The sequence below is a fragment of the Bombina bombina genome, chromosome 1, assembly GCF_027579735.1.
Source record: "Bombina bombina isolate aBomBom1 chromosome 1, aBomBom1.pri, whole genome shotgun sequence".
NCBI classification, from domain to species: domain Eukaryota; kingdom Metazoa; phylum Chordata; class Amphibia; order Anura; family Bombinatoridae; genus Bombina; species Bombina bombina.
In genome coordinates this window covers 1,505,901,625-1,505,924,582 of record NC_069499.1, presented here as the reverse complement: position 1 = coordinate 1,505,924,582, position 22,958 = coordinate 1,505,901,625, and the positions used below count along the sequence as shown (strand labels likewise).

The 22,958-nt window shown below is 37.6% G+C and overlaps 1 protein-coding gene across 1 annotated transcript in view; it reads right to left on the bottom strand.

The window, feature by feature from the left end:
* PITPNC1 (phosphatidylinositol transfer protein cytoplasmic 1) overlaps positions 1-22,958 on the bottom strand; it is a 674,601-nt gene that overhangs the window by 385,387 nt on the left and 266,256 nt on the right. The window contains exon 2 of the mRNA XM_053707933.1: positions 3,647-3,795. Within this exon, the coding sequence (XP_053563908.1) occupies positions 3,647-3,795 (149 nt within the window). The remainder of the gene's footprint in view (positions 1-3,646; positions 3,796-22,958) is intronic.

Genomic DNA, 22,958 nt, shown 5'->3' with positions numbered 1-22,958 from the left:
ACAGCAAGCTGTGGCCCTACCTTCCCCAATAAACGACTTTGAAAAGCCTTTGGGCCCTTTAGAGATGTCCTATAGCATTCAGAGGGCCTTTGAGGGAAGCTAGATGTCACAGTTTGTAATTTTAACTGCACCAACTGTAACTTTTATACTACAACAGTGGAAATTGTTTCTAGTCAAAATTTAAGCAGCCATGTGGAAAAAACTAGGCCCCAATAAAGTTTTATCACCAAAGCATATATAAAAACGATTAAACATGCCAGCAAACGTTTTATATTGTAAATATCATAAGGGTATTACCCCTGGGAGTAAGCCTGATACCATTCGTTATTAAATCACTGTATTCAGGCTTAACTTACATTAATCCGGTATCAGCAGCATTTTCTAGTGTTTTCCATCTCTAGAAAAAATTATAACTGCACATACCTGATAGCAGAATAAACTGCACGCCATTCTCTCGCTGAAGTTACCTCATCTGTGTAATCCCCTCAGACATATGTGAGAATAGCAATGGATCTTAGTTACAACCTGCTAAGATCATAGAAACCTCAGGCAGATTCTTCTTCTATTTACTGCCTGAGATAAAATAGCACAACTCCGGTACTATTTAAAAATAACAAACTTTTGATTGAAGAAAATAAACTAGCTATATTTAACCACTCTCTCCTACAACGTCCTAGCTTGTTGAGAGTTGCAAGAGAATGACTGGCTATGACAGTTAGGGGAGGAGCTATATTACAGCTCTGCTGTGGGTGTCCTCTTGCAACTTCCTGTTGGGAATGAGAATATCCCACAAGTAATGGATGATCCGTGGACTGGATACACCTTACAAGAGAAATAGCGTGCTGGTCTCACGGCTGACAAAGAGACTGCACTATCAGCCCAGGACACAGGTGCGGTATCTTTGTCAGCAGTACGGTGCCAGTTGTGTTGGGATAAATAAACAAGGTTGTAAAAAATAGTGTGTGTGTGTGCTTTTTTTTTTACTTAACTCTATAGTCAGGTTATCCTTATATAAGTAAAGGCCTTTGGGTATGGTTGTGCACCTTTAGAGGGCCATTATAGTGCCGCTGGATCTGCAGCAGTGTCTGCTCGGGTCCAGCAGTTCTCTGTGGCTCCCAAGCTTTACTTTAACTATGTGCTTAAGAGCACATAATTTGAACACATTAATGACCCTTTATCTTTTATGATGGAAATGGTAGTAGAGAGATTACCATAAAAAGACAGAGACGGTTTAAACAGGATTATAATTGGCAGCATTTTATAATGCCATTGTAATTTCCTTTTATTTCTTGTGTATAGTCTCTGCTTCTTCCACCCCTAACATGGTAAACTTATGAAACAATAGTTTTATTTGATTCTGTCCACAATTAAAATAGCATAAAAGCTTGAGGCTGAACTTTGTGTTTTTCCTTAAGAGATTTTTCATCAGAATAGGACACAACTCTTTGTTCTTTAAAAGGTTGATAGTTCTAAGAACATTCATTCTGAGAATTCTATCATTCTATGATTCTTTCCTAATTATAAGAACAACCAATGGCCACTTCTGCATATACTTGATATAGTCAAAGCTCTTAAATTTTATCTGGAATATAACAGAAACAAGTAAAAAAAAATAGTAATTTAATAATGTAGCTGTCAGTAACAAATGTAATTTTTAGGTTGACATTAACACACACACAAAGCAGTGATTTAATTACCTTTATAGCTCAGGAGAGACACGAGGAGAAATTAGGGGTTAATAGCTTTATTTTGTGATTTACTTAGTGTCGGTGATGTCGGGGAACTGCGGTTTAGATTAGAACAATGAAAATTCCTAATATGAATAAAGAATGGGTCAGAAAATTTGGAAACTGATTTATTCATTTTCTGAATTTTTCGGGATTTTAGTTATGGTGCCGATTCAGAAATTCGGATGCATTCGCACATGTCTAGTTTTTGCCTTTGTCCAATATTTGAACCAAGTTACTGAAAGAGACTGGTAGTATTAATACTGTGTTTTTTAGATTATGTATTGCTAAATTGTATTGTGGGATTTAATTTGTAGTCTGGGATTTCCCATATAATAAATCATAAGTGGTGGCACCTTGCACTAACTGGTGGCTAAACTGTGACCAATTGGTTAAGGTGGAGATGGTCTGTTAATCCTTTCTGTGCCGGATTGGTTAACCCTAGTCACATTCGTTGTATGTCCTTGAAGCATTTAACATGTTTTGTAGTATAACATAGTGTTTCTCAATTCCAGTCATCTGGGCAAACTAATAGGCCAGATTTTTAGGATTACCTTGGGTGAGAGCAGAGTAAAATACATGGTTACTGAGCTGCCGTTTTTTTTCACTATGTGCTCTAGTTGAGATATCCAGAGGATACGACGGTCTATAAGTGTGCCTTGAGGACTGCAGTTGAGAAAAACTGGCATAAAGAAACCTGAAAAGGCTTTGAAAATGGGGCTTAATTTACTGATTGAGATAGCTACATCTCCAATTTTACTAGAAAAACACTTCCAATAAGACAGCAAACAAGAAGGGAATTTCGACCCCATATCTCGGGGAGAGCAAGCTTAGATGTTTGCTATGAATAGCAACAGTTGTGAAAAACAAATAGCGATTAACGGTGACATACGATAAAAGGTTTGCTAAATGCTTATCTAATACATTTTATAACGATTTGATTATCAAGATTACTCAAACATATTTTTATTTTAGTACTAAAAAGCTTTCAGGATGCAGTTAAGTAGGTTTCATGTGTACCTTTAATGGACCACTAAACACAAATTGTAAACTGCATGATTTTGAAACTTCACAACTGAGAATAATTTTGCAGTGAAAAAAGCACCTTTATTTTGTCAAATGAGTATATTGTTTCATGTTTATTAATTTCACTGATTTTCATGTCCCCAGAACAAAAGAATCCTTGCTAACAAATCACAAACTAATATTCAGATATAGGGACCTATTTAAGGTCAGGTCCGACAGACCTCGTTGAATGCGGAGAGCAATACGCTCTCCGTATTCAGCATTGCACCAGCAGCTCTTGTAAGCTGCTGGTGCAACACCGCCCCCTGCAGATTCACAGCCAATCGGCCGCCAGCAGGGGGTGTCAATCAACCCGATCATACTCAATCCGGTTGAATTGCGGCAATGTCTGTCCGCCTGCTCAGAGCAGAGTCTTTAGACCGCTGCTTCATAACTGGTGTTTCTGGCGAGCCTGCAGGCTCGCCAGAAACACTGGCCTACAAACTCCATCCGGAGCTTGATAAATGGGCCCCATAGCATAAACTCTGTTTGCATATGTGCAGCTGAGAGAGACTGGGGAAGCCTGCCCTGATTGTGGTTTAGCACTGATTAGACTTAGTTACTATTGCAAAGAATGCTTCTCCTATCATGATTGTTGATGCAAAACTGATAAGCCACTTTTTACAAACATGTGACTGTTGAGAATCTTAGGGGGGTTGAAGTAAACAAAAGCTTACATAAATTGCCTAAAATTATTAACCCAAACCTCCCTGGGAGAAAGTAAAACAAGCACAATTGTTAGATGTATTTTAAAGAAAAAGGCAGCAAAATAAATATTACTTGCAATAATGATACAATTTATACGTAGTTGAAATGTCAAGTTTAACAGTCTCTTAAGAGATGAAAGCACTTACCTGTTCAGGTAAACCCTCTTCTCTGTTAACTGGCCAGGCCCGTGAACTGGATCCTCATAGGGCTCATTCTGAACAACTTCCACACCTTCTCCTCGGTCACTCTGTTCATGGCTATGTTTGCTGATCATATACAACTGTCCAATTCTGTACTGCAAGCAAAAAAATGGATAAGAGGCTGATTAGGAATTTGTGTAAGGTCCTACATGAGAACATGGAACCAAATGTATGAAAGCACTGGTTAAAAACAGATAGCAACAGTCCCTCATTTTTCAGGACAGCCTGAACCTGAAACCTTAGAAAACCCGTTACTCATGTACACCCCACCTTATAAACAGAAGCACTGCTACAGAGATAATGTAAAGAATATTGAAGTTGTCTTGCAATCGGGGCTTTAGTGTTGTTTCAGTTCTGAGAATAAGAAAATCCTAAATTTTTTAGAGCTAAATTACATGAAAAGCCGACAAAATAAACGGCTTGGGTTCTCACTCTTCCATCCCTCTGTGGAAGGCTAATTTCTGCTGCTGCCTCATATTTACATAGTTTTTCTATAGCCAATACACCATTATTATGAAATTTCAGTATAGTATTCTTCAAATAACAAAGTAAAGATAAAGGAGCTGCTGATAAGGCACGGGAAAGAAAGAATCCGCAAAAGGATGCAGGTTAGCACTCTCTGCCCTGACTGACACTGGCTGGAAAATGATTAAAACATAACTTTTATTTGCAACTAAAAATATGGGATACAAACAATAAAATAGTGTATCCCCTTCACAAAACTCTTGTGCTTTATATTAACAAAATTAATCGCCTTCGCATTATTGAAAGTCAGCACAAGAATAACACCGGAGGTAATGATATTCCGATCTAGATCTAATTAAGTACTGATAAAATGCTAAAGTGATGTCACAGAGTGATGTAAATATTTGTGTTGTGTGAGGTACCAATATAAAGTCCATACAATCCCTTCATGCATAGCACATGGGCTGCTGGGATGTATTAGTCTAAATTGGATAATATAATCTAACAACAATGGTTACACAATCCAGCAAACATACAAATGAGGATGACTGTTAAAAATATTGTATAAGAAGCTTCAAACCTATGTTGAATGATAATATGTAATGAGGTGCTTCAACACATGATTGTAACCTGCTATATTAGGTACTTTAAGACGTAAGTGAGATATGCTAAGTAGTTGATAATTTAATTTGTTGTGCTCTGAAATTTAAAGGGATATGACACCCACATTTTTTCTTTCATGGTTGAGATAGAGAGGCCTATTTAACAAATGTCTGTCGGACCTGATTCGACAGTGCGGATCAGGTCCGACAGACATCGCTGAATGCGGAGAGCATTCAGCATTGCACCAGCGGTTCTTGTGAGCTGCTGGTGCAACGTCGCCCCCTGCAGACTCGCGGCCAATCAGCCGCCACCAGGGGGTGTCAATCAACCCGATCATACTCGATCGGGTTGAATTCCCGCGATTCCTGTCCGCCTGCTCAGAGCAGGCGGACAGGGTTATGGAGTACCGGTCTTTGTGACTGCTGCTCCATAACTTGTGTTTATGGCGAGTCTGAAGACTCGCCAGACACACGGGCCGTCAAGCTCCGTTCGGTGCTTGATAGATAGGCCCCATAGCGTGCAATTTTAAGCAACTTGTTCATTTACTTCTGTTATCAATGTTTATTCTTTCTCTTGGTATCTTCATTTAAAAAGCAGGAATGTAAGTGTAGGAGCCTGCCCATTTTTGGTTCAATACCTGGGTAGGGCTTTCTGATTGGTGTCTAAATGCAGGCTTGCCAGAAACACTGGCCCACAAGCTCCATCCGGAGCTTGCTAAATGGGCCCCATAACATAAACTCTGTTTGCACATGTGCAGTTGAGAGAGAATGGGGAAGCCTGCCCTGATTGTGGTTTAGCACTGATTAGACTTAGTTACTATTGCAAAGAATGCTTCTCCTATCATGATTGTTGATGCAAAACTGATAAGCCACTTTTTACAAACATGGTATCTTCATTTAAAAAGCAGGAATGTAAGTGTAGGAGCCTGCCCATTTTTGGTTCAGTACCTGGGTAGCGCTTTCTGATTGGTGTCTAAATGTAGCCACCAATTAGCAAGCTCTACCCAGGTGCTGAACCAAAAATGGGTCGGCTCCTAAGCTTACATTCAAATAAAGATACCAAGAGAACGAAGAAAAATTGATAATAGAAGTAAATTAGAAAAAAGCTTAAAATTGCATGCTCTATCTGAATCATAAAAGTTTAATTTTGACTAGACTATTCCTTTTACCACTGAAATCACCATCCTGTACCCTACTTACAACTCAAACATATATTTTCCTAATTTCCCAATATTTAGTTTAAAATTGCAGCAGCAAGTCCCCTGCATTTTATAATGGGCTTGATGCTTTCTGCACACATTCTGGTTGCTGAGTTATTACTTGCTGTGCACATGTGCAGATTTCTTGGCAGACATACTGGATAAGGAATGTGCCATTTCCTTATCCAATATGGTTGTCATGTCTCCTGAACATGTGCACACATATAACACACTGACTGGTATTAATAACCAAAGCAGCGGGTACCCATCAATATATTGTGATTCCATCACTATTTTGGTTTATTTTATTTTAATGGTAATGCTTTGCCCCTAGTTAACCTGTATTATAAAGTTTTTTCCAACATCTGTCCCTATATGGGTCTGGCAATGTAGGGTTTATATTTTTTACTCTAGTCCACACTGAACACTCCTCCCATTAGTATTTTTCAAGCTGCACATTAACTATTAATAATAATATTAATAATGCAAAGCTTTATAATCCCATTAATCCAGCAATATTTCACGTTGTCACGGATATGTCTTTAATTATAAGAATACCCACCAAATCAATGTGTAAACCTACCTAAGTAATTGTACTGAGACAAGGAGGTGTGCGTCAATACTGTTACTTTTTTTTAAATTGGTTACAAGGGGGGTAGTAGCCACCAAAAAAATTTCAGAAGGGGCCACTAGGTTAAAAAAGTTTGAGAACCACTGTATTATATAATATAGAATATAAGCAAATATTTGCAGCCAATTTAAAACTAAAATATGACAGTTGTCTGATTCCGTATTGCTGAATAATTGCAATTCATATGCAACTAACAATTACATATAATTTGTTTAATTTTACAACTAATATTTTTTTTAAACATATAAATACTAAGCGCTATTATAAGTTAACCTTCTAATGTTCATATTTAAGATGTGTATAAGCTTCATGCTATACATCTGTGATTTACAGAATGACAGACTGGACAATCTGTTAATAGAAGAAATAACCAATATGACCATGAAGAGTAAAGTTATAGTAGTGGGGGGGTTTTAATTTGCCAGATATATAGTAGAAGAACCTTTTACTAGATCAGCTAGAAGCAGATACATTCTTGAATCCTTGCAAGTGGACTCATTTGAGCAATTGGCTAAGGAACCAACTGGAAAGGAAGCAATATTAAATCTATTACCTACAAACAGTGAAACAGTATCAGATGTGTCTGTAGGGTCCAGTGATAATCAATCTGTTTAATATTCACGTGCAGTCACTGTCCATCTTTAAGAAGGCTGATCTTTCATACATGGAAGACTACCTGAATTATTCCTTAAAAGTGCAAACACAAACTCTTATTACGGGGGCAAAAGAAATGTGGGATTTTTTGGAAGGGTGTCATTTTAGATACAACAGCACACTGTATTAGGCATGTCTGTAAAAGTAAATGAAAGAAGAACCAATATGGTTTTCAAAAGAAGTAGCACATGCTGTAAAGACAAAAGAGATAGCTTATAAAATTTAAAAAATTTTTTTTTTGAAGATCAAATGACTACATAAAAGGGATAGGAAAGTCAAAATTTGTATTATTCAGATAGAGCATGTTATTTTAAGACACTTTTAAATTCACTTCTATTTTCAAATGTGCTTCGTTCTCTTAGTATCCCTTGTTAAAAAAAGAATACGCACATATCATACACCAGAGGGAGCTGCTGCTAGTTTGTGCCTGCACACATTTGTGTCTTGTGATTGGCTAACTAGATGCTATCCGCCAGTAGTGCAATGCTGTTCCTTCAGCAATGGATAACAAGAGAATAAAGCAAATTTGATAATAGAAGAACATTTGAAAGTTGTTAAAAATTGTATGTTCTATCTGAGTCATAAAAGAAAACTTTTGGGTTTACTATCCCTTTAAGGGATGCTGCTAAAAATGGAAATGAGCTGTGCACTAATCTTTTTATGGAGAATGGGGTTGCATTGGCATTATCAAAATAAATGTAAAAAAAAGTCTGTGGGTCCTGATAATATTTATTCAAGGATTTTAAACAAACTTTGATCTGTACTATCTGCTTCATTAACTGATCTGTTTAATCAGTCACTATTGACAGGAGGTGTTCTAGATGACTGGAGAATAGTGACTGTAGTACCTCTTTATAAAAAGGGCAATAGAGAAGAACCTGGTAACTACAGGCCAGTCAGTTTAACTTCAGTAGTAGGGAAATTAATAGAAACTCTCTTAAAAGATAAATAATGACTTACATAAAGACAATATAGAGGACCAAAATCAGCATAGTGTTACTTCAGGGAGATCAGATCAGACTAATCTAATTTACTTCTTTGATTATGTAACTAAAGTATTAGACCAGAGTGAGGCAGTTGATGTAGCGTATCTAGATTTCAGAAAAGCTGTGTAAAATGCTGGCTTAAAGATAGACAACAGAGTATCTTATTAAATTAAGTACATTCAGTACATGGGACAGTTACTAGTGGTGTTCCTCAGGGGTCAGTTCTGGTGCCTGTTTTGTTTAACATATTTATAAGTAATATCAGCAAAGGGCTACAGGGGAGAGTATGTCTGTTTGTAGATGATACTTGGGCCTAGATTTAGAGTTCGGCGGTAGCCGTCAAAACCAGCGTTAGAGGCTCCTAACGCTGGTTTTGGCCGCCCGCTGGTATTTGGAGTCAGTGATTAAAGGGTCTAACGCTCACTTTTCAGCCGCGACTTTTCCATACCGCAGATCCCCCTACGCCACTTGCGTAGCCTATCTTTTCAATGGGATCTTCCTAACGCCGGTATTTAGAGTCGTTTCTGCAGTGAGCGTTAGAGCTCTAACGACAAAATTCCAGCCGCCTGAAAATAGCAGGAGTTAAGAGCTTTCTGGCTAACGCCGGTTTATAAAGCTCTTAACTACTGTACCCTAAAGTACACTAACACCCATAAACTACCTATGTACCCCTAAACCGAGGTCCCCCCACATCGCCGCCACTCGATTAAAATTTTTAACCCCTAATCTGCCGACCGCCACCTACGTTATACTTATGTACCCCTAATCTGCTGCCCCTAACACCGCCGACCCCTGTATTATATCTATTAACCCCTAACTTGCCCCCCACAACGTCGCCGCAAGCTACTTAAAATAATTAACCCCTAATCTTCCGACCGCAAATCGCCGCCACCTACGTTATCCCTATGTACCCCTAATCTGCTACCCCTAACATCGCCGACCCCTATGTTATATTTATTAACCCCTAATCTGCCCCCCTCAACGTCGCCGACACCTACCTACACTTATTAACCCCTAATCTGCCGAGCGGACCTGAGCGCTACTATAATAAAGTTATTAACCCCTAATCCGCCTCACTAACCCTATCATAAATAGTATTAACCCCTAATCTGCCCTCCCTAACATCGCCGACACCTACCTTCAATTATTAACCCCTAATCTGCCGACCGGAGCTCACCGCTATTCTAATAAATGTATTAACCCCTAAAGCTAAGTCTAACCCTAACACTAACACCCCCCTAAGTTAAATATAACTTTTATCTAACAAAATAAATTAACTCTTATTAAATAACTTATTCCTATTTAAAGCTAAATACTTACCTGTAAAATACATCCTAATATAGCTACAATATAAATTATAATTATATTATAGCTATTTTAGGATTAATATTTATTTTACAGGCAACTTTGTAATTATTTTAACCAGGTACAATAGCTATTAAATAGTTAAGAACTATTTAATAGTTACCTAGTTAAAATAATAACAAATTTACCTGTAAAATAAATCCTAACCTAAGATATAATTAAACCTAACACTACCCTATCAATAAAATAATTAAATAAACTACCTACAATTACCTACAATTAACCTAACACTACACTATCAATAAATTAATTAAACACAATTGCTACAAATAAATACAATTAAATAAACTATCTAAAGTACAAAAAATAAAAAAGAACTAAGTTACAGAAAATAATAAAATATTTACAAACATAAGAAAACAATTACAACAAATTTAAACTAATTACACCTACTCTAAGCCCCCTAATAAAATAACAAAGCCCCCCAAAATAAAAAATTCCCTACCCTATTCTAAAATACAAATATTACAAGCTCTTTTACCTTACCAGCCCTGAACAGGGCCCTTTGCGGGGCATGCCCCAAGAATTTCAGCTCTTTTGCCTGTAAAAAAAAAAACATACAATACCCCCCCCCCAACATTACAACCCACCACCCACATACCCCTAATCTAACCCAAACCCCCCTTAAATAAACCTAACACTACCCCCCTGATGATCTTCCTACCTTGTCTTCACCATGCCAGGTTCACCGATCCGTCCTGGCTCCAAGATCTTCATCCAACCCAAGCGGGGGCTAGACATCCACTGAAGAAGTCCAGAAGAGGGTCCAAAGTCTTCCTCCTATCCGGCAAGAAGAGGACATCCGGACCGGCAAACATCTTCTCCAAGCGGCATCTTCTATCTTCTTCCATCCGATGACGACCGGCTCCATCTTGAAGACCTCCAGCGCGGATCCATCCTCTTCTTCCGACGACTAGACGACGAATGACGGTTCCTTTAAGGGACGTCATCCAAGATGGCGTCCCTCGAATTCCGATTGGCTGATAGGATTCTATCAGCCAATCGGAATTAAGGTAGGAATTTTCTGATTGGCTGATGGAATCAGCCAATCAGAATATAGTTCAATCCGATTGGCTGATCCAATCAGCCAATCAGATTGAGCTCGCATTCTATTGGCTGATCGGAACAGCCAATAGAATGCGAGCTCAATCTGATTGGCTGATTGGATCAGCCAATCGGATTGAACTATATTCTGATTGGCTGATTCCATCAGCCAATCAGAAAATTCCTACCTTAATTCCGATTGGCTGATAGAATCCTATCAGCCAATCGGAATTCGAGGGACGCCATCTTGGATGACGTCCCTTAAAGGAACCGTCATTCGTCGTCTAGTCGTCGGAAGAAGAGGATGGATCCGCGCTGGAGGTCTTCAAGATGGAGCCGGTCGTCATCGGATGGAAGAAGATAGAAGATGCCGCTTGGAGAAGATGTTTGCCGGTCCGGATGTCCTCTTCTTGCCGGATAGGAGGAAGACTTTGGACCCTCTTCTGGACTTCTTCAGTGGATGTCTAGCCCCCGCTTGGGTTGGATGAAGATCTTGGAGCCAGGACGGATCGGTGAACCTGGCATGGTGAAGACAAGGTAGGAAGATCATCAGGGGGGTAGTGTTAGGTTTATTTAAGGGGGGTTTGGGTTAGATTAGGGGTATGTGGGTGGTGGGTTGTAATGTTGGGGGGGGGTATTGTATTTTTTTTTTTACAGGCAAAAGAGCTGAAATTCTTGGGGCATGCCCCGCAAAGGGCCCTGTTCAGGGCTGGTAAGGTAAAAGAGCTTGTAATATTTGTAATTTAGAATAGGGTAGGGAATTTTTTATTTTGGGGGGCTTTGTTATTTTATTAGGGGGCTTAGAGTAGGTGTAATTAGTTTAAAATTGTTGTAATATTTTTCTTATGTTTGTAAATATTTTATTATTTTCTGTAACTTAGTTCTTTTTTATTTTTTGTACTTTAGATAGTTTATTTAATTGTATTTATTTGTAGCAATTGTGTTTAATTAATTTATTGATAGTGTAGTGTTAGGTTAATTGTAGGTAATTGTAGGTAGTTTATTTAATTATTTTATTGATAGGGTAGTGTTAGGTTTAATTATATCTTAGGTTAGGATTTATTTTACAGGTAAATTTGTTATTATTTTAACTAGGTAACTATTAAATAGTTCTTAACTATTTAATAGCTATTGTACCTGGTTAAAATAATTACAAAGTTGCCTGTAAAATAAATATTAATCCTAAAATAGCTATAATATAATTATAATTTATATTGTAGCTATATTAGGATTTATTTTACAGGTAAGTATTTAGCTTTAAATAGGAATCATTTATTTAATAAGAGTTAATTTATTTCGTTAGATAAAAATTATATTTAACTTAGGGGGGTGTTAGTGTTAGGGTTAGACTTAGCTTTAGGGGTTAATTAGAATAGCGGTGAGCTCCGGTCGGCAGATTAGGGGTTAATAATTGAAGGTAGCTGTCGGCGATGTTAGGGAGGGCAGATTAGGGGTTAATACTATTTATGATAGGGTTAGTGAGGCGGATTAGGGGTTAATAACTTTATTATAGTAGCGCTCAGGTCCGCTCGGCAGATTAGGGGTTAATAAGTGTAGGCAGGTGTCGGCGACGTTGTGGGGGGCAGATTAGGGGTTAATAAATATAACATAGGGGTCGGCGATGTTAGGGCAGCAGATTAGGGGTACATAGGGATAACGTAGGTGGCGGCGGTTTACGGAGCGGCAGATTAGGGGTTAAAAGTGTAATGCAGGGGTCAGCGATAGCGGGGGCGGCAGATTAGGGGTTAATAAGTGTAAGGTTAGGGGTGTTTAGACTCGGGGTACATGTTAGAGTGTTAGGTGCAGACGTAGGAAGTGTTTCCCCATAGGAAACAATGGGGCTGCGTTAAGAGCTGAACGCTGCTTTTTTGCAGGTGTTTTTTTTCAGCTCAAACTGCCCCATTGTTTCCTATGGGAGAATCGTGCACGAGCACGTTTTTGATGCCGGCCGCGTCCGTAAGCAACTCTGGTATCGAGAGTTGCATTTGCGGTAAATATGCTCTACGCTCCTTTTTTGGAGCCTAACGCAGCATTTGTTTGAACTCTCGATACCAGAGTTAAATTTATGGTGCGGCCAGAAAAAAACCCGCGGAGCGTTAACAGCCCTTTTACCGCCGAACTCCAAATCTAGGCCTTAGTTTGCAATAGAGTAGATGTACCAGGGGGAATGTACCAAATTAGAATTGATATCAAACATTGGAGGTTTTGACAAATGACTGGGATCTAAAGTTTGTATTTTTCCCCCTAAATGCATACTTTTGCACTTTGCTATTTCAAACATTAATTACAGACTCAATGACACTTTGCTGACTGTTAGAAAAGAAAAACATGACTTGGGAAATATTATTTCAGATGATTTAAAGCTTAGTAAAACATGTAGTATTGCAGCAAGTAAGGCCAGTAAAATGCTTTGTTGTATTGGTAGAGATATTTTCTGCAGAAATAGTAAGGTTCTTGTCACTTAAAGGGCCATAATACCCAAATGTTTAAACACTTGAAAGTGATGCAGCATAGCTGTAAAAAGCTGACTAGAAAATATCACCTGAACATCTCTATGTAAAAAAGAAAGATATTTTACCTCAAAAGTTCCTCAGTAGCCACATCCCATTGTAAAGGATTTCTAAGCAGCATTTTAGTGTGTCTGTCCCGGGACAGCTGAAAGGATGAGCCTCGTGCACTCTCATATTTCCATATTCAGGTTAAAGGAAGCTTACTATGAAATCTCATGAGAGTTAAGTCAAATCTCATGAGATCACAGAAAAAGAGTTCATGACCTCAGCACTGCTGATGCTGATTGGCTGCTGTTCATTTCTTAATTTTTTATTTTTTTTTTTACCTGCAGCTGGGAGCAGCTGAGTATATCTTTTTACACAGAACTTACTCTGGTGAGCTGAGGAGATTGTGAGGTAAAATATCTTCCTTTTTTACATAGAGATGCTCAGGTGATATTTTCCTGTCAGCTTTTTACAGTTATACTGCATCAGTTTCAAGCGATTTAGCATATGAGTATTATGTCCCTTTAACAGATCATTAGTTAGGCTTCATCTTGACTACTGTGTGTAGTTCTGGAGGCCATATCTCCAGAATGATATAAACAAACTGGAATCTGTTCAGAGGAGGACTACTAAAATGGTAGATGGTCTAAAAAAACAAAATTACCAGGAAAGACTCAATTACCTAAATATGTATTGCTTAGAGGAGAGAAGGGAAAGAGGTGATATGATAGTAACTTTCAAGTATATTTAGGGGTTTAGTAAAGCTGAGGTTGGTGGTATTTTTTATAAGAAAAATTCTAAAACAATGAGTCATGGGGGCCTATCTCCGAATGGAGCTTGATGCCCCATGTTTCTGGCGAGCCTGCAGGCTTGTCAGAAACAGCAGTTATGAAGTAGCGGTCACAAAGACCGCTGCTCCATAACCAGACATCGCCGGAAATCACTGCTGGCGAGCTCTCTTGAGCTGCTGGTGCAATGCTGAATACGGAGAGCATATTGCTCTTCCTATTCAGCGAGGTCTGGCGGACCTGATCCGCACTGTCGGATCAGGTCCAACAGACTTTGTTAAATATAGGCCATGATCTCAAGCTGAAGGGTAGAAGGTTCAGCACTAATTTGGGGAAGCGTTTCTTCCTGTCGGATCAGGTCCAACAGACTTTGTTAAATATAGGCCATGATCTCAAGCTGAAGGGTAGAAGGTTCAGCACTAATTTGGGGAAGCGTTTCTTCACAGAACTTTCATTAGAAGTGTTAATGGCTAACACTGTGGGGGACTTCAAGAATGCACAACTATAACCATGGCTCAAAGCTCTTTCTAGCTTTGCAAACACGGAAGTGTCAATGTATCAAAGCAATGCTCCCCTTTATCCCAGAGTGCTGTTACAGCGATAGATCAGACTGTTCACTATAGCATTATGTACAGAAAGTAACAGGCAATACGAGGTGTGCAAAAAAAATGAAAAAACATGACTTTTATTGAAATCCTTTAAAAATATATATACAAAACATGGTACAGCGCCTAAGCCATCGATAGTCTGATGCGTTTCATGCCCTGTAGTGGCGCTTATTCATAGATTCATGATTCTATGAATAAGCTCCACTAGAGGACATGAAATGCATCAGACTATCGTTTGCTTAGACGCTGTGCCATGCTTTGTATATATATTTTTAAAGGACTTGAAAAAACATAACTTCTATTGATTTTTTTGCACACCTCGTAGTGCCTGTTACTTTCTGTACATGGCTTCAAGAATGCCTTAGATAAGTATAAGGCTATCCTATGAACTAGATAGATCTATGCTTTTAGGAATTTTTTGGCAGACTTGTTGACCTATGGTGCTTATTTGCTGTCAAAATCTATGATTCCATGTTACGCTATATTTAAATAATTTATTAAACCGGGAAACTATTGGGTTTACTAAAGAGATGTGGAAGTCAAAATTAAACTTTTATCATTCTGATACAGCGTACAATTTTAATAAATCTTTCCATTTACTAAATGTACCTCTTTGTCTTAGTCTTCTCTGTTAAAATGTAGCACAGGAGTATGTACAAGTCATGAGCGTTACATATATATAACATTGTTACAAGCATTGTTTCAAACACTGCTGCCATATATTGTTCAAGATATGTGCATCAAGTAGAAGACGTAAACTGTATTATAACATTGCAATTGTTTTATATATAAATAGACACCCAAGAACAGACATGCAAGTATGCCAACACCTATAACCAAACACACAACATACATTGGCATTATGGCACATTATTAACACATGCTCTAAACCAGGGGATGACAAATCTGTTTAAAATTTTGGAGCCAGTAAGAATATTTAGGAGCCAAACAGTGATATTTGTATATAGATATATGGAAAATAACCCAAACAGTTAGGAGCCAGAGGTACATTTTTAGGAGCCATTGGCTCCCTGGCTCCTGGGTTTGTGGAGACCAGCTCTAAGTAAAAGGTTAGGTAAAAAAAAAAAAAACTGTGACTGTACAACAAAATATAGGACATTTGGAAAATATGATCAATCCCTTTTGTTTTCCTTTAACTGTTCCCACTTTCCTTCAGACATTTTTTCCTGAGTCCATATTCTTCTCGTATGATTTCTTAGTAAATAAAAAATGTTTCACTGAAACTTTGATTACTTCATTATAAAATATGACCTCAGTATGTGCTCTGCAAATTAGCCTTCTGAATATTAAAACAATAATTAAAAAAAAATAATAACTCAGACCACAAGTGTTTCTAGAGCATAATGTAATAAAACTCATAATATAAATGTTTTTTTAATGAATTTCACAACCACATTTACATAATTTTTGAATATGTTTATCAAGAAATCAGTGATAAACAAAGTAATTACAGATAAAACAGCAAATGAAAAGTGATCAAAAAAGTATAAGACTTGAGAGAGAGTCATCAATAAATCATAACAGTGAATACCCTTAAAAATAACAGATGGTACTGGAAGGGCAGAAAAGTAAAGGAATAGTCCAGAGCAGCAGATTATTCTACAGTAACCTGGTGCAGTAATTGACTGCAAAGTAACCAGGAGCTTTAGGCTATTTACGAGTAATTGGCACATTAGGATTGTAGAGTAACTCACAACAGTAGATTTTTGTATCACAGTTACTGTAGGATATCCCGGAGCAGCAGGCTAGGGTAGAATAACCTGGTATATTATGTTATTTATTGTAGAGTAACCTGGTTAAATAGGTGACTGCAAAGTAACCAAGAGCTTTAGGTTATTTCAGATTAACTGGCACATTAGGATAGTAGAATAAACCACTACAGTAGGTTTTGGCAGAATAACATGGTTACTGTAAGAGCAGTAGACTAGTGTAGAATAACCCGGTATATTACGTTATTTATTGTAGAGTAACATGGTGCAGTAGGTTACTGTAGTGTAGGTCATTTTAGAGTAACTCGATTTATTAGGCTATCTATTGAAGTCTAGCTAGGAGCAGTAGGTTACTGTAAACTAGCCCAGTGCACCAGAAGCAGTGATGTTATTGTAAACTACTTTAGACTGAACAAGAAGAAACAGATGCGCCACATGGCCCAATATTGTTTGATTCAAAGATATAATAATAGTGTGTATGGTTACACTCACATGTGTTGTAGCACTCCAAATAGTGCAGTGGGAGCAGTCTGGGATCTATAACAGTCACCCAGAAGACCGACCTCTTAAGATGGATATGTGATCTGTGATAGAAAGATACAAAAGACACAGAGGTGCCTATATGGCCTAGTACAGTATAGCCAAGGGAAATGCAGACAGATGGTATAATATGCACTCACATTTGTTGTAGCATCTCCAATGATGCTAGTAAAGCAGGATGGGATCAATTCAGTGACCCAACAGACTTGTTCAGGGCAAGCAGGATGTTTCATCAGAAAAATCCTCCATAACTTGACCAGACGAATTTGGACAAAAATAACTGGCACCTCACACCCCCAATGGCTGGGGCACTCACTACCTCCTATGACCCAGACAATTAGAGAAACAGATCCTCTACACCGCCACTCGGTCATGATACATAAATTGAGAATGAAAACGTGACCACGCTCGGTCACGAGATGCGCCAGTCCACAAGAACTGTGTAGCTCTAAAAAATTGTATGTTCCGTAATATCCATGAGCCCCAACATTTCTATGCATAAGCAGACAGAATAAAATAACAAACATGATTAAAGTCTCCCACTGCTCAATAACCCCCTCAGGAGATAATTACCCTTAATTCCGTAAAGATAAAGGAGTCCCACTGAGACCCTGTCTTCTATCATTTACATTACATCCACAATGAAAGTAAAATGGAACGATCTTACCGGAATCTATGCCGTGGAACAGTAACATGGTCCTTCAAGTTTGACAGATAGTAGCGTTGCTTCTGACATGGACTTGAGTAAAGAAAGCAGGCAGCGAAACTCATCAACGCTGAATGCTTATGGAGCTGTTAATATGAGTCGGGATGATTTTGCAGAAAGACTCTCCCTGCATTTTTGGACTCTAACTTTCATCCATGATCTCACTAAGAGGCTGACAGGACTACTCAAAACTCCAGTCCCATTTCGAAGAGTACTACCCTCCATAAGAGACTACTCTGTAATCTTCTGACACTTCTCTGCCAACCTCCTGTGACGAAAGGCAAAGAATGACTGGGGAATGATGGAAGTGGGGGAGGTATTTAAGCCTTTAGCTGAGGTGTCTTTGTCTCCTCCTGGTGGTCAAGTTCTGTATTTCCCAAAAGTAATGAATGCAGTTGTGGACTCTCCCCATTTAAGAAGAAAAAGAGATTTTTCTTATTGCACATTAATGTCTATTTAATGTATAGTAGCTTTGTTGATTAGGGCGTGTGAAGTAGCCCAGTGTAGTGCAGGACAATAGAATGGAATGTAATTAAGCTGAGGAGAATAAGGAAATTACAACAGTGGGTTATATAAAGCTATATCTTCAACACAGAATATCATGGGAATGAAGCAAATTTGATAATAGAAGTAAATTGGAAACATTTTTAAATTGGCATGCTCTGTCTGAATCACAAAATAATTATAATTTAAATGTGTTAACTAATTCAAACAGAATGGTTTCTGCTGACTTGCTTTAGTATGAACAGAAAATAAGAAATGTATTACTACATCATGCTATATTATGATACTTTCTGCACACACGTAAAGCTCTCCAAAACTTTAAAACACCAAAATGCAATGGAATACAAGCCAAGATAGGAAATATGATTAGTGAAACGCGTAAGTCAATGTATTTAGTGATCATTTAATACAATCAGATAGATTACAAGCTTGGCGTTATGAGTGAAAAAGCATCGTTATGCTTCATAACGATGCTTTTTCCCTAACGCCGCTATTACAAGTCTTGTATACCACACACCTTTTTGGCCGTCACGCACCGCCAGTACCGCACTTTTTAAAAAGTCATTTTTCAATGGGACTTCCATAGCGCCGGTATTACGAGTTTGCCTGGGAGGCCAAAAAGTGAGCGGTGGTGGTACTGACAAGATCCGTACCACCATCTAAAGTCAGTAGTTATGAGTTTTACGTTACAAATCTGTAACATAAAACTCATAACTAAACTGTTACAAAGTACACTAAACACCCAATTTTTGTTAATTTCCCTATAGTGTTTAAAACTCATAATCTAGCTGATTGTTTTTTAAGTGTTTTTTTAAAAAAAAATTCAACCACCTGCAGTCGTACTTTGTTTTATTACAAAACATATATATTTTTTCTCACACAGCAATTTCTAAAACATCAGAACATATCCACTATGAATCATGGTTGTTATTTGATGATTCATTATTGTTTTAATTCATTTGGAAGCTCCTATTGACCTCATTCGTATCTTTTACCAGTTGCCGAAACTAACATTGGCTTGTCTGAATGACGGTAGTTCCCTGTTCCATTTAATTGGCATTTTATGACCTATTTCCTAGTGACATCATTTCTAATATTTCCCAGGGAAATGAAATTTTGCAGAACAGATGTTTAGATGATAGAAAAGTGATTAATAAAATCAAGGGAATATTTTACACATAACAATCTTGTACTCTTCTAAAACATTAAAGGGACATAAAACTCTTAATTAAATTCTGCATAATGCTTAGTAAAACAAAAAACGGAATGTACTTTCATTATTTATTTTGCGCACATCTTACATAATATAACAATAAAAATTGTGATTATCTACAACTGAAGTGCATCTGCAGACATCAAACCAATGGCTCTACTACATGCTACAGGAGTTTATTTCTATATGTCCCTTAAAGGGACAGTCTACACCAGTCCTAACTTTTCATGTTGGTGACACACTTTTTAGACCTACATCATTTTGCGACATAGTAATTCCGTTGTACAAGCAAACAGGTTAAACTAACTTGTTTTAAGATGGACACATACATAAATGATATAATAACGAAATGTATTTACAAGTAACAGTTTGTAAGTATGTGCAAGAATTAAAAAAAAGTTTAATAACACCAATAGCTACTTAATATTTTAACGGGATGTATGAGGTTGATGGGTTGAACACAGTTTCTGAATATTTAGTGGAATATTAGATAAAGATAATCGCATTTCATCATCAAGCATTTTTAAGCTTCTAATTCCTATCCATATATCAAGAGCAGGAGCAGCAATGCACTACTGGGAGTTAGCTGAAAAAGAACAACACTTTGACGAACACTGCTGTCCCACTCACTGACTACACGTGCAGTCACGAGCCGATTGAGGAGTCTACACGTGCAGTCAGGAGCCAATGTGCCTCCAATCGGAATAGTTTCAGTTCCCGCTAAGCTGCGCCAATACAGGGAGTGCAGAATTATTAGGCAAATGAGTATTTTGACCACATCATCCTCTTTATGCATGTTGTCTTACTCCAAGCTGTATAGGCTCGAAAGCCTACTACCAATTAAGCATATAAGGTGATGTGCATCTCTGTAATGAGAAGGGGTGTGGTCTAATGACATCAACACCCTATATCAGGTGTGCATAATTATTAGGCAACTTCCTTTCCTTTGGCAAAATGGGTCAAAAGAAGGACTTGACAGGCTCAGAAAAGTCAAAAATAGTGAGATATCTTGCAGAGGGATGCAGCACTCTTAAAATTGCAAAGCTTCTGAAGCGTGATCATCGAACAATCAAGCGTTTCATTCAAAATAGTCAACAGGGTCGCAAGAAGCGTGTGGAAAAACCAAGGCGCAAAATAACTGCCCATGAACTGAGAAAAGTCAAGCGTGCAGCTGCCAAGATGCCACTTGCCACCAGTTTGGCCATATTTCAGAGCTGCAACATCACTGGAGTGCCCAAAAGCACAAGGTGTGCAATACTCAGAGACATGGCCAAGGTAAGAAAGGCTGAAAGACGACCACCACTGAACAAAACACACAAGCTGAAACGTCAAGACTGGGCCAAGAAATATCTCAAGACTGATTTTTCTAAGGTTTTATGGACTGATGAAATGAGAGTGAGTCTTGATGGGCCAGATGGATGGGCCCGTGGCTGGATTGGTAAAGGGCAGAGAGCTCCAGTCCGACTCAGACGCCAGCAAGGTGGAGGTGGAGTACTGGTTTGGGCTGGTATCATCAAAGATGAGCTTGTGGGGCCTTTTCGGGTTGAGGATGGAGTCAAGCTCAACTCCCAGTCCTACTGTCAGTTTCTGGAAGACACCTTCTTAAAGCAGTGGTACAGGAAGAAGTCTGCATCCTTCAAGAAAAACTTGATTTTCATGCAGGACAATGCTCCATCACACGCGTCCAAGTACTCCACAGCGTGGCTGGCAAGAAAGGGTATAAAAGAAGAAAATCTAATGACATGGCCTCCTTGTTCACCTGATCTGAACCCCATTGAGAACCTGTGGTCCATCATCAAATGTGAGATTTACAAGGAGGGAAAACAGTACACCTCTCTGAACAGTGTCTGGGAGGCTGTGGTTGCTGCTGCACGCAATGTTGATGGTGAACAGATCAAAACACTGACAGAATCCACGGATGGCAGGCTTTTGAGTGTCCTTGCAAAGAAAGGTGGCTATATTGATCACTGATTTGTTTTTGTTTTGCTTTTGAATGTCAGAAATGTATATTTGTGAATGTAGTGCTAAAAATAAATACACAGAGCGCCTCCTAAAAGGCTAAGACACTAGTAGTGACAAGATTATTTAAATAAAAAATATATTGAAATTCTATAGGGGTATATAAAATATTTTATAAGCTACTTATAGCTAAAATATACAAACAAGATACAAAAGTGGATCCACTTAAAATTAACAATAAAATATGCATATATCTATATAAAAAACAATACAATTGTGGTTAAAAACCACAACAATATACAATCTTAATCACAAAATAAATTACAATAAAACAGCTGTTGATGGTTGGATAAAAAATAAATATAAAAACATCAATTTACTGAGTAGGTGTCCATAAATATGTAGGTCCCAAACTTTAAATTCTTTCCAGAGAGTGAATGTCCAATATGAAGATTCTATTTTAAAACAGTTATCCTTATATATCCCTCGATAAACGGTGAAATGATGAAGTGTGTAAAAAAGAAAAACGTAGTGGTTTTCAAATCAAATTTCAAAAATTATTGTGAATATCCAAAAAATCCTGAAAAGATGATGTGATGAAGTGGGCGTGAATAATCAAAAATGTGTGTACACAAAAATGAAAAAAGAAAAAGGAAAAAATGTAAAAAAATAATCCAAATGAATATTTAGGATGTGTTAAAGTGAATAACACACTTATAAAGTGACCCTTATGTGAATACAAGATGTGAAGAGATGCTCCTAAAAAGTTATTCCTGTGTGTAAACGATGAAAAAATACAGAAATGGATCCTATGTCTCAGGGATCAATTCATTCAAAGATATACCTGTAATAAAACAAATAGAACATAGTGCAAAACTGCTATTCAAACTTTGTCAGTAAAATGATTACATTTTTTCCTTTTTCTTTTTTCATTTTTGTGTACACACATTTTTGATTATTCACGCCCACTTCATCACATCATCTTTTCAGGATTTTTTGGATATTCACAATAATTTTTGAAATTTGATTTGAAAACCACTACGTTTTTCTTTTTTACACACTTCATCAATTCACCGTTTATCGAGGGATATATAAGGATAACTGTTTTAAAATAGAATCTTCATATTGGACATTCACTCTCTGGAAAGAATTTAAAGTTTGGGACCTACATATTTATGGACACCTACTCAGTAAATTGATGTTTTTATATTTATTTTTTATCCAACCATCAACAGCTGTTTTATTGTAATTTATTTTGTGATTAAGATTGTATATTGTTGTGGTTTTTAACCACAATTGTATTGTTTTTTATATAGATATATGCATATTTTATTGTTAATTTTAAGTGGATCCACTTTTGTATCTTGTTTGTATATTTTAGCTATAAGTAGCTTATAAAATATTTTATATACCCCTATAGAATTTCAATATATTTTTTATTTAAATAATCTTGTCACTACTAGTGTCTTAGCCTTTTAGGAGGCGCTCTGTGTATTTATTTTTAGCACTACATTCACCTTTTTGGGGGCGCTGGTACCCACAATACTAGGAGCTACAGACACAAGGTTGAGCGCTGTCAGATTTTAACAGATTTGTATATTTGTGAATGTTGAGATGTTATATTGGTTTCACTGGTAAAAATAAATAATTGAAATGGGTATATATTTGTTTTTTGTTAAGTTGCCTAATAATTATGCACAGTAATAGTCACCTGCACACACAGATATCCCCCTAAAATAGCTATAACTAAAAACAAACTAAAAACTACT